Source organism: Diospyros lotus, chromosome 12, assembly GCF_014633365.1.
Source record: "Diospyros lotus cultivar Yz01 chromosome 12, ASM1463336v1, whole genome shotgun sequence".
NCBI lineage: Eukaryota > Viridiplantae > Streptophyta > Magnoliopsida > Ericales > Ebenaceae > Diospyros > Diospyros lotus.
This window is the reverse complement of record NC_068349.1, coordinates 33168905-33181981: the sequence shown is the minus strand read 5'-3', so window position 1 is coordinate 33181981 and position 13077 is coordinate 33168905. Positions and strand designations below refer to the sequence as shown.

The following is a 13077-nucleotide window of genomic DNA, read 5'->3' as shown; positions in this document are numbered from 1 at the left end:
TTCTTCCTCCAAATTGTCATTTAGGAAAGCATTCTTTACATCGAGTTAGTGAAGAGTCCAATCAAAATTTACTGCAAGTGAGAGGAGGATTCGAATAGAGTTTATCTTTGCCACTGGAGCAAATGTCTCTTGATAGTCGATGCTGTATGTCTGGGTGAACCCCTTGGCAACAAGACTAATCTTATACCTCTCTATCCTCCCGTTTGCCTTACATTTTACAGTGAAGATCCATTTGCAACCTACAGTTGTCTTGCCTTTCGGTAGCTCCACAATTTCCCAAGTGTCATTTTTTTTAAGAGCATTCATCTCCTCATTTACTGCTAACTTTCGATCCGGATCACCTAGGGCATCCTAAATTTTTCTTGGTACATGCAAGTTAGAAATATTTGAAAGAAATGCCTTGTGGCTATTGGACAATTTTTGGTATTACAGGTATTTGGTGATAGGATGTTTAGTACAGGATCTTACTTCTTTTCTAGTGGCAATAGGGACATCAAGATTAGACAAATCAACTGAGGAAGAATTTGAAGGAGTAAGTTTAGAATTACCTTGAGTGGAAGAAGGACCATCATCCGAAGATGTCAACTGCTTAGTTACTAGAAGGATATTCGGATCAATAGCATTTCCCTGAGGTTTTCTTCTGATATAAAACTGAAGCTCAGGTTTCGGATTGTTTTGATCCGTTTGTAGTAATTCTCTCCCTGATTCTGATTCCATTATGATGCTTGGCACCTGTGAACAAGACGCATCATGTTCATTATTGTTTTGAGCACTAATTTCCTTGGATCATTTATCAGAGTGGAGAGGGGTGTCCATCATATCAAACATATTTGGAAGAGATTAAGGAATTTTCAAAAAATTATCTTCTTCTAAAGGTTTAGAAATTTGCAAAAAATTATCTTCTTCTACAATATTCTCCCCCTGAAGATAATTTTTGGTAAAATAAGGTTGATTTTCTATGAAAAACACATCCATGCTTATGTGAGTTTTTTTTTGTCAAATGATTAAAGCATTTGTACCCTTTTTCCTGGGAGCATAACCAACAAAAACAGATTTTTCAGCCATTGGATCTAATTTGGATTGAAAAATTTGTGGAATGTGAACAAAACAAGTGCATCCAAAAATCTTTAAAGGTAGCTCAGAATACAACTGGCACATAGGAAAAATCTTTTTCATTGAATTTAAAGGTGTCTCAAAGTTTAAGACTCGAGTGGGCATCCTATTGATTAGATAGCAAGCAGTTAAAACAGCATCTCCCCAGAGGTATTTTGGGACATTCATAGAAAACATAATAGCCCTAGTTACCTCAAGTAAATGTCTATTTTTTCGTTTAGTTATGCCATTATGCTGGGGAGTTTCACGACATGTTGATTGATGTAAAATACCTTTCTCTTGTAAAAAAACCCCTAAACATGCATTGAAGTATTCTGTTCCATTATCAGATCGAAGAATACTAATTTTTGTTTGAAATTGGGTTTCGATCATGTAAAAGAAATCTTTGAAAACACTTGCTATGTTTGGATTTCTTATTAAGCAAGTAAACCTAACATAGTCTAGTATGATCATCAATAAAAGTTATAAACCATCTTTTACAAGATAGAGTGGTAACTTTTGAGGGTTCCCAAACATCGCTGTGAATCAAATAAAATGGTTTTGAAGGACGGTAAGGTTTGGGAACAAATTTAACACGATGATCTTTAGACAAATGACAACTTTCACATTGATACATAGAGCAATCCACTCATTTAAACAATTTTGGAAATAAGTGTCTTAAATAAGGAAAGCTAGGATGGCCTAACCTAAGATGCCATTGCATTATTAGATCAGAAACAGAAATTGAACTCTTACCACTCAATCCTTGAGCTTTTTTATTACCGAAGAAATCCTCATTGAAGTAGTAAAGTCCGTTTATCTCTCTAGCACTGCCAATTGTCTTCCCCGAGTTCTGGTCCTAAAATAGGCAATAAGAATCAAAGAATGTAATGCGGAAGTTAGAATCTTTGGAAAGTTTACTGACAAATAAAAGATTACAAGTAAGTTTAGGAATGTGAAGTACTGATTAAAGATCAATACTTTCAGAGATTTTAATGAGGCCTTTGCCAGCAATTGAAGAAAAACTATCATCTGCTATCCTTACTTTTTCACTACCTGAACAAGGATTATATGAATCGAATAGATTGGACAAGCTGGTCATGTGATCAGATGCCCCTGAATCAATGATCCATAGAGTAGATTTTAAGAAACTTGACAAGGCTAAAGGAGTTATACTTGAATGGGCTAAAGAACAATTAAGTGTGCCAGGTAATGAATCGGATTGTAGCAGTTTCATAATTTGATTAAGCTGCTCTTTTCTGAAGGGTCTTGTTTGTGGCTGATTGAGTGAAGGGTCTAGCAAAGGAATATTGCACTTCAACCTACCCATTAAATAACCCTGAACAATATCAAATGATTTAAATGAGAAACCTAATTGAAGACAGACCAAAAATACTAAATTTAGGTCAAATTTGGGCAAGAAAATAGATCTGGAACGGGCTAGCAGTCTGTGACAGGTCTGGAGCGGCCCAACGGGTTAAACCAGATCTGGGTTGGCTGAACAGCCAACAATGGCAGGCTAAAGATCTTCTACCGACAGAAGAGATGCAATCGATTAGCTACGACAATACAACTCGCACGGACGTCGTCAGCTGGCCAAACAGAACCCAAGGGCAGCGTCGACCTTAGGGTGATGCAGCGACGGTGGGCGGAAGACCAGACATTTGTCAACCAGATCTGAGGAGGTGACGCAGCGATGGAAGGCGGCGGCGACCGATGATGGACGACGGCGATGGTGGTCGACAGATCTGATGAAAAGGCGGTCGGCGGTGGCGCGACTGGAGCGATGGCTGCTGGGTGAACCACGACGGCCGATGACCGCTATCGTCGGCCCTGTTCGCTAAACTTCTGGTGGCAAGGAAGTCCTCCTGTTCGCTGAACTTCTGGTGGGCAGAGCGGTGATTGGGTCTGACAGAGGAACCCAGAGAGACCTTTCATTAAATGAGGGCAGGTTAGCCAGCGATGAAGGCCGGCAGATAGAACAAGTCCTAGGACCTAGGATCTTTGCTCTGATACCATATTAACAAATGGAGATGGAGAAAAAATTATTTTCTCTATTTTCTATCACACAGATACATGGATTCCTCTTTGTATTTATAGAGGAAGAGTACAATATGAAAGGAAATAATAATAGCAAAAAGAAAGAAGAATATTCTTAGCATATTCTCTACAAATAAAATATTTCTACAGATCCAAACCTAAAGTTGCAAGCAAACACCAAAGATGAGGTGATAGATAAAGGGAGGTTTCAACGTCTGGTGGGTAGGCTGATTTATCTCTGACATACTAGACCTGATATAGCATTTGCAGTGAGCCTTGTAAGTTAATTTATGCATAATCCCTCCTCGGAACATATGCAAGCAGTGAGGAGGATTTTGAATTATCTTAAAGCTACACCAGGTAAGGGAATCTTATTTACCCCAGGGGATGTTTTAAAGATTCAAGGATATGTGGATGCTGACTATGGGGGGTCTCTAGTAGATAGGAGATCCACAATTGGGTATTGTGTGTTCCTAGGGGGTAATCTGGTATCTTGGAGAAGCAAGAAGCAAGGATTTGTAGCAAGATCAAGTGCAGAAGTTGAGTTTCGAGCTATGGCTCTAGGAGTATGCGAACTTCTATGGTTGCAAATGATATTAGAAGATCTAAAAATTCCAGTATAGAGACCCATTGAGTTGCTATGTGATAACCAATCAACGATTAGTATAGCTCATAATCCGGTCCAACATGACCGGACAAAACATATTGAGGTTGATCGTCATTTCCTCAAAGAAAAGCTTGATTCAGGTCTCCTCAATATCTCATATGTGCCATCAAGGTGTCAAGTGGCTGATATTCTAACAAAAGGATTGCCTATCGCACAGTTTGAAGACCTAGTATCCAAGCTAGGGATCAGTGATATACATTCCCCAGCTTGAGGGGGAGTGTTGGCGATAGCAGATTCCTGAGAGTCCTATCAAATGGAGGCTTTTATCTCTATCTTCTCTTAGTATTTATCCATATGTATTATCAGTTTCTTATTTTCTGTTTTATTGTTTTTTTGTAATATGATCTCCTCCTACAAATTAGGAGAGATATTAGCGAGTAGTATTGAAGTAGGAGTCTTTAGGGTCCAAGAGTGTATGTCTATAAGAAAGCCCTTGTATCAGTTTTATAGATGAAGAATTAGATTGATTTCTTCTACACAAAAAAATCCTTATATTTTTAAAATTTACAATTTACCCTGCGTTTCCGTTTCCTACCTTTTTATAAAAATGCCGTTTCAGTATTTTCGTTTCGTTTCGGAAATGTATCGTTTTTCGTTTCCATGCTACTTGGATTGTAAATTGGCAATAATGAGTGATTCCACTGCTCTCGATTTCACAAATACTGTTGTAATTCTTCTCTGATGATCACCTTGGCTCACCTATTTCCTCATGGGAAACATCTTCTTCTACTAACCGTTCCTCTTCTTCTTCATCGTCTTCATTAGAACCCTCCATTTTCAGCATTACCCTTTGACATTGATGCCCTAGACTGTACTTCTCACCACACTTGAAGCATATGCCCAATTGTCACCTTTGCTCCATAGTTTGATTTTTGTTTGCCCCTGGACCCGTGGCATTCTTGGCCCCTCCTTAACCTGCTGCCCTTGTTACAGCCTTGAGATTACCCTTAGATTGTGTGTTTAGACCTTTACTAGGCTACGACCAAGGCTGTGTCCACTATTTGTTCTTCTTGAATACAGCTTCCCATGTCAATTCTTGCAATCAGGCCTTCTCTGCCACTTGTTTAACTGATGATGGCCCTGGCATGTTTACCAGCAATCGCAACTCGTCTTCAATCCGCTAATGAAACTTGACACGAAATAAGGCTCAATCAAGCTCGAATGGGCCATTCCTATCAACGCTCTCAATTCTTAGAATCTCCTTAGGTAATCTTCCACTGACCCATCTTGCCTCAATTTATTAAATTCTTCCACCACATCTGCCATGCTCTTCTCACTGAATCAACCACACAACTCTTCTGAGAATTCCAACCAAGACACTACTCCACCCTCCGCTTGCTTCCAACTTTGGTACCAGGCGTCCGCAGTGTCATTGAGATATCTCGTTGCCATCTTCACCTTCTACTCCTTTCCGACCCGATACAATTCGAAAACCCGCTCACAACGGTGGACCCACCATCTTGGCTTCACCCCCTCAAAGATTGGAATTTCCAATTCAGGTGTGGGGGTATGGCTAACGCCCAAAGAAGCAGGACCCCTTCCTTGAGTTTCTCGCTCCCATGCAAACCTATCCTTCGCCGTCTTCGGCCCATTTGGTCTTGGCAGAATTCCGTCCCTATTAAAGATCGATTCTAGCCTCGATCTTGGAGGGAAATCCTTCGGTAAATGAAATTGCGGCAAGGCAGGCAACATGTTAAACATGCTGCCAATCCTTTGTCCATGGTAGTCTGCCCGTTCTTGGCTCTTCTCCAATTCATGTACGCTATCCCTCAGGGTTGCCATATCATCTCGACTTTGGTCCTTCATGGCCGCCATACCAGACTCCAGAGCCTTCATATGAGACTAAGTTGCTTCAAATGTGTACTTGTTGCCATGGCTTGGGTCGGAATTGTTACTTCAAAATTGCTTACTTGCGATCGCTTTGGGTCTCTGTCTTATCACTACTGTCTTCCTAACCAGTTCCACTTTTACTCTCGTCTGTCAATCCCCAAATCGCTCTTGCTTCGTGTACATCTATTCTGCCTTGTCTTGGTCACGCCTTGGGTCCTGCTCTTGCCAGCGTCTGTTAGTCCGATTTCCCTTTAATAGCTCGCGATTCCACGTCGCCCATGCTAACACCTCTTTCTTACCCAAGTATGTTCTTGACCTTATAGTATTTCCTAGGTATAGAAGTGGCACGATCTAGGCATGGGATATTCATATCTCAACACAGGTATGTTCTTGACCTTTTGAGGGACACAGGGAAAATGGCTTGCAAACCAACCAGCATCCCAATTGATCCTAATCACAAATTGGGAGAAGCAAAGGGAGACAAGGATACCGACAAAGAAGCCTATCAAAGATTAGTTGGTAGGCTGATTTATCTATGTTACACAAGGCCAGACATAGCTTATGTAGTGAGCATAGTAAGTCGGTTTATGCACAAACCCAAGGAGCCTCACCTGCAAGTAGTCTATAGAATTCTACACTACCTCAAAGGCACCCTAGGAAAGGGAATTTTGTTCAAAAAGAGGGCTAAACTTATCCTAGAGGCCTATATTGATGCAGATTATGCAAGTTCAATGGTTGATAAGAGGTCTACCACAGGGTATTGCACTTTCTAAGGAGGAAATCTAGTTACTTGGAGGAGTAAAAAACAAACTGTTATGGCTAGGTCGAGTGCAGAATTAGAATTTTGGGCAGTGGCATAGGGTATATGTTAGTTGCTATGGTTGAAAATTATTATTAAAGACTTGAGACTCAAGTGGGACAGCCCTATGAAACTCTATTATGACAATAAATCTGCTATCTGCATTGCACACAATCCTGTATAGTATGACCGAACAAAACACATTGAGGTTGATTGACATTTTATTAGAGAGAAACTAGACAACAGGCTTATTTGTACTCCCTATGTACCAAGTGAATCCGAGCTAGCTAATGTTCTAACCAAGAGACTCCTTAGTCCTGTTTTCCACAAGATTATAGCCTAGCTGGGAATGGACAATGTCTATTCATCAGTTGAAAGGGAGTGTTGTGAATCAAGGAAGAAAAATCAAGACGATTTGCTATAAATCAAGGAAGGAAGATTTTCCATAAATCAAGGAAGGATACATCAAGAAGATTGACAGTAATATTCTATAAAGTTAAAGGCTGTAAATTAGGTCTATATTTCTATAAATAAAAGAGTGTTCAATTAGGAAATATCTCTCAATTAGGAGAGATTCACTTCCATACTTAGGAAGCTAATCTGTATATATGGTTATCAAGTAAATGAATGGAGTGTGCAGTTTTTTCCACACTACATTTGATACCTGGGATGCAAAAGACTCGATTGTTATGTCTTGGTTGTGGAATGTTATGCTGCCAGAGATAAGTGATACATTAATGTTTTTAAATATAGGCAAAGAAATATGGGATGCTGTCAAGTAAACCTATTCTAAGGTTATAGATGTTACCCAGATCTATGAGATTAAGACTAAGGTATCAGCCACAAAGCAGGGGAATCGATTGATCATTGAATATGCCAATCCTTTGCAAACATTGTGGCAAGAGATGGATCGTTATTAGTGTATTCAGATGAAGTGTAGTGAGGATGCAACCCTACTTAAGAGGTTTGTTGAAAATGGCATAATCTATGATTTTCTTGCTGGACTAAATATTGAATTTGATGCAGTTAGAGTTCAAATGCTGAGAAAAGAAGATGACCCATCTCTAAATGAAACAATTGCCAGGGACAATTGCCATTGTCTGTCTTGAGGAGGGAAGGAGAGGAGTTATGCTTGAGACTCTTGCAGTTAATGGATCGGCCCTAGTGACTAGTACCAAGAAGAATCCTGGTTTGGAACGTTAATTGCATGAAGAAAGAAAGTCATTGGATGGATCTAGATCAAGCAATAAAGACTCCTTGTGGTGTACTTATTGTAAGAAACCCCGACACATTGTAGATAAATGTTGGAAGCTTTATGGAAAGCCTCAGACAATAAGCAAAGGACTATCATGCAAAAGTGGACAAATAAGGGGACAGGGGTAGGCATACATGGCAGATGCACACCAAACTATTGAAGAGAGTTCCCAAGAACCACAACCACCAGTTGAGTTTAACAAGGAGGAAATAACAAAGTTGGAAAATCTACTGGGGTCATTGGAAAAACAAACAGGAACAGGTACGTGTACCTTGGTATTTTCAAGTACATTTGTGAGTTCTCATGATCAGTTTGCTGATTTGTTCGCTAAGTCTCTCAGAGGTACTTGTGTGAGCTATATATGCACCTAGCCAGGTATACTCAACATCTATGCTCTAACTTGGGGCTTGGGGGGGGGGGGGTGGGAGTTTTGAGATATGATTTGCATATAGTATCTCTATAATATAGTAACTATATATCTTTGAGACATACATAATATATGTATGAGATATGTAGAATATATGGAGGATATATTATTTCCTCTTTTAGGAAGTGTTTGTTAACCAAGAGATGTGTTGGAAAAAGTGGGATATGCAAAGTATTTCAGATAAACGTGTTTTCCATTGTATTTGTTAAATTTATTTGGCAATCCACTGAAAAGAATTCACGTAACTTCTTATCTGAAATTGCTCAGATAAATTTATCTTTCCCCCTAGATAAATTTATCTAGGACCTTACAGATAAAAAATAATGACTCATCTACCTCCCGATATATTCCAAAAAATTTAACAAACAGTCTGATAAAAATCTTGAAATGTTTCTCAACCTTATCTTGACCATTCCATATCTTGGTCCATAAAACATTCCAACCTCATCTCGATACAACTTTATCTTGCACATTTTAACAAACGCTACCTTAGTAGTCTAAGTTCATGTATATAGAGGCTGTATAGACCATTCGATGGTGATACGAAATACATTATTCTATTACAGAATTTGTTTTGTTTTTCTTTTCCTGGTTAATATAATGAATGGCAGTGTTTTTGTGATTGTTTTCTAATTCCTTTTGCAGGCTTACTCTATCAGTAGACTTATTGCTGTTCCATCTATGATGAGGACCATTCTTCCGGCTTTACAAAGCCCTTATAATATTAGAGTTCAGAGTTCCTTGAAGATGCTGGTGCTGAGTGGTGAAATCTTCCCTCTTTCCTTATGGAAATTGCTTTACAAACTATTACCAAAAACTACCATGTTGAATTTATATGGATCCACTGAGGTATCATCCCTTTCTTACTTTTAACTGTGCAATCACTTATGCCAAAGTCATGCATTGTTTATGTCATGAAACTAATAGCTACTGGTTTTGATAGTCCTGTGTATACCATTTGGTTGCTCTTTGATATGAGTATTTCTGCTTGTTATTCTGTTAACTATCCCAGATTAGCAACTGGAGAGGGACTTTTGTTATTTATTTATTTACTTTTTATGATTGTACACACATGTGCGCACAAATCAGAATAAACAATTTGGCTGCAAGTTTGAGCCACTGGTAGTTACTACTAGTGTCATGACTTGAAGTGGGGGTCTATGAGTGGTGCTGACACCAAGGCATGCGTGCGGCATATTGTGGTAATGGCAGGATCAGCAGGCCTACCGTAGACCTTATTGATGGATAGTGTCAATTGATGAACGACTGGATAAAACCATAATTGCATATGATATGGCAACACAACATAAAACGAATAACTTGAAGGCTCTCACAATAAGTTTGATTATGACATGAATAGGATGAATTACCTGCTCTATTATCATCTCATGACTGAAATACCTTTCGTGTGTGTGTGTGTAACTAGAGTCAAAGAATACATCTTTTATAAGCAGAATACTCATGAATTAAAGTTTTTTTTTATGGTGATAGCATTGGGTCATGTGATATGATGGGAACATTGTGCTAAATGGTAGGGCAAAAGGCCAGGTGCATCCCCGGTGACTCCACTGGGTACTTGTGGGATAGGACCTAGGTGTTGTGGTCCCTTGTACACACTGGATCCATGGGCTACATTGAAACGCCCATTGAGATGACTGTAATATTGATTGATGTGTTTAATGGTTTCCTTTGTTGTAATACATTCAAATGGATATATGCCACTCTTATTGCTACATGTGACATGATTTAAAATTGTTGCATTTTGTGAAGAAATTACTTTTATTGTATACATATGAAAATGCCATGTTTTTTGTATATGTCTATCGCATGCAGAGTGTCTATTGCTGAGCATGAGCTCACCGCTCTACCTAACATTTTTCAGGTGAACGGCTAGATGCTTAGGAATGGGCCCGGGTTGGGGAACAATCAGTGGACACATTCGGACCATTCCTATTTATTTTGTTGGACATGTAATAATCGGCCATTGTACTGCCAAATAACATTGTTGCATTTCCATGGTTGACGTGATGAATGGATGTTAGGCTTTGTGTTCCTTAAGTTTCAGCTGGGTGAACATGGCCAGTCATATTACCCACAAGAGGGGGTGTGACATCTACCCTCATCACCCACAAAACATACAAGATAGATAGGCTAACAAGCGTCAAGGTTTCCATCCTGGCATGGTTAATTATGATTAGAGCTGCAATGACTTGGTCTTGTAATGAGTTTTTATGAAATCTTGACTTTTGGATATATTGGTAGGAAAAATAACCCGAAATAATGACCTGTAGTGCTATTGGTGTTTTATCACTGTTATTACCACAGCTGTCTAATGGACTGTTCCAGTTGATCTAGCATTATATGGAGATAAAATCTATTGAACTCTGTTAAGAGAAGTAGTGTTATTTGTTCTGTATAAAAGAAATACTAGCTACAGTAGTTACCATCCAATCAGTTAAGTTTGTTAGTCAGGGCTTGTCCAGTCATGGTTAAATTTGTTAGTCAGTTGGGGCATGTCCAATTATTTTTGTGTAGCTGTCAAGTACAGTTTTGTCTCTAACAGAGTTAGTTGAGTACACACACACACACGCTTATACTCAACTGCTATTCTGATTTTGTCATTGAGAAACACTTTTCAGCAAAGTTTCAGTTTGCTCTCTCTCTCTTTTTTGTTTATTTTCTTTCTCCTTCGTAAAAGTTCTCACGTCAAACTCTTCTTCCAATTATGTTGTTGCATCTACTTTTGCTTATTGGCTGTATCGTTGTTTGGATGTGATATTTTTTCACTTGTCAACTCCGCATTTAGAGTCCTGAATATGCATTTGATTAGCATTAATTAAGTTTTAACACCTCTTTCTACTCATAAACACTCTGTATGATTGTTGGCATAATTTTAGCTGCTGAAATGTTTTGGCAGATCATTGTTTGGAGATGGCACTTTTTCATGGCCACTTAGCAACTCTGCATTTAGAGTCCTGAATATGCATTTGATTAGTGTTAATTACTTTTAACAGTTCTTTCTACTCATGATCTCTCTGTATGATGGTGATGTTATCTTGGATGCTGAAATGTGGGCCTTCATTTAATTACTGTTAATAATTGCTATTACTCCTAATTTTCAGATGGCTAATGCATCAATTTTTTTGACCTTAGGTTTCTGGTGACTGTTCGTATTTTGATTGCAAGAGGTTGCCATCAATTTTGGAGAGTGAAGAACTGAGCAGCATTCCCATTGGCATGCCCATTTCAAATTGTGATTTGGTTCTTGTTGGTGAAGATTCATCCATTCAAGGAGAAATATATGTTGGTGGACTCTGCCTTGCCACTGGATACTATTGCCATAGTTCTGCTGTACACCAGGACTTTGTGAAGTTGCCTCGAGACTCTTCTTTTGGCTTTTTCCAAAGATACTATAAAACTGGTGATTTTGCCAGGCGTCTTCAAAGTGGTGACTTAGTTGTCCAGGGTAGAAAAGACCGCACTGTAAAGGTTAACGGACAGCGTGTTGCATTAGAGGAAATTGAAAGTACATTAAGGGTATACCCAGATGTAGCTGATGCTGCGGTGATTTCTTGTAGTGGCCAAGGAACACTACTTGTGGCATTTTTAGCAATGAGAGAGAAGAGTGCATGCAATGAAATCTTGAGATCTTCCATCAGAAGTTGGTTGCTTGACAAACTTCCTTTAGCAATGATTCCTAACAGTTTCTTCTTTACCAAATCACTTCCCATGTCTTCAACTGGAAAAGTGGATTATGCTTTCTTGGCTAGTGTGATGTTTTCCATGAAATACAAGCAAAATGAGATTGGTGAAACTCCGAGCACTGAACTCTTGCATGTTATAAAGAAGGTTCACTCTTTACTTTTAAGCTTTTCAAGGAATATTTCTCTCTATTGTTTTCTTCTTGTTTCTTGTGAAAGAAAGAGCGAGAAAGAGAGAGCCAATGATATGGAGGGAAAATGAACAACTGAATTATCTGTTCACAGCTAGGTATTTGTACAGCTCTATGAAACAAACAAACTCAAGGTACAACTAAGAGAGACACAGTACTATTTACAATACTACAAAGCTGCATCCTTCTAACATTTTTCTTTTTCTGTCCTCCCTGAAGTTCTTATATTGTTATTTTCCTTCTTTGGAACCTTCTTTTGTATTGTTGGCAAGACTGGCCATTTGCAAGCAGAATGGGACCACTATACCTGAGGTTTTTGACCATTTGCATAGTTATCACAAAATCTCTGATTGGACTGGTCTAACGGTTCACTAGTTTAATTCTCATTCCACTGCTCTTATATTATAAATAAAAGATCTGAAAGAAATGTAATTTGGTTACAAGTGCTAGATGATAAAATATTTTGCATTATATTCAGGAATAGCATCTATAAATTGTTATAGTTTAGCACAACGAAAAGATAGTAATGCCTACTGTCAAGAGTAAACTAGTAATCCGATCTGTATTCTCTTAGGGTAAAATTACCCAATTATATATAGTTGGTCAATGAAGAGAAGAACATAAACTAATCTCTAAATTAGGCAATTGCCTAATCATAGTCTACAATAATTTGGAAACGCATACAACCTAGAATACAACCTGTAATATACATGCAGTCAAGATAGAGATAGGATCTCCTAGAAAAGGAATATGGAATTATGGATCTCGGTATCCTCTAATACTCCCCCTCAAGATTGTGAGTGAATGTCCTGTAGTCCAATCTTGCTCAGTAATCTTTGACACATAGGGCTGGGAAGTCCCTTTGTGAGAATATCTGCAAGTTGATCTTCGGAAGGCTCAAACAGGGTGCAAATCAAGCGGCTATCTAGTTTTTCCTTTATGAGGTGTCTATCCACTTCAACATGCTGTACCGGACTATGAGCAATATTGATAGCTGACTTATTATCACAATAGAGTCTCATAGGTTCTTTCCACTTGATTTTTAGGTCTTCCAAGATTATCTTGATCCATAGTA

General features: G+C 38.7%; 1 protein-coding gene across 2 annotated transcripts in view; it reads left to right on the top strand.

Annotated features, from left to right (window-relative positions):
• Positions 1-13077, top strand: part of LOC127787456 (putative acyl-activating enzyme 19) — a 129824-nt gene that overhangs the window by 28925 nt on the left and 87822 nt on the right. For both annotated transcript variants that reach the window (XR_008020162.1, XM_052315511.1), the window contains exons 4-5: positions 8756-8959; positions 11264-11959. Coding sequence is in view for 1 of the 2 variants with exons in the window: in XM_052315511.1 (XP_052171471.1) it covers positions 8756-8959; positions 11264-11959 (900 nt within the window). In the remaining variant the exon portion in view is untranslated. The remainder of the gene's footprint in view (positions 1-8755; positions 8960-11263; positions 11960-13077) is intronic.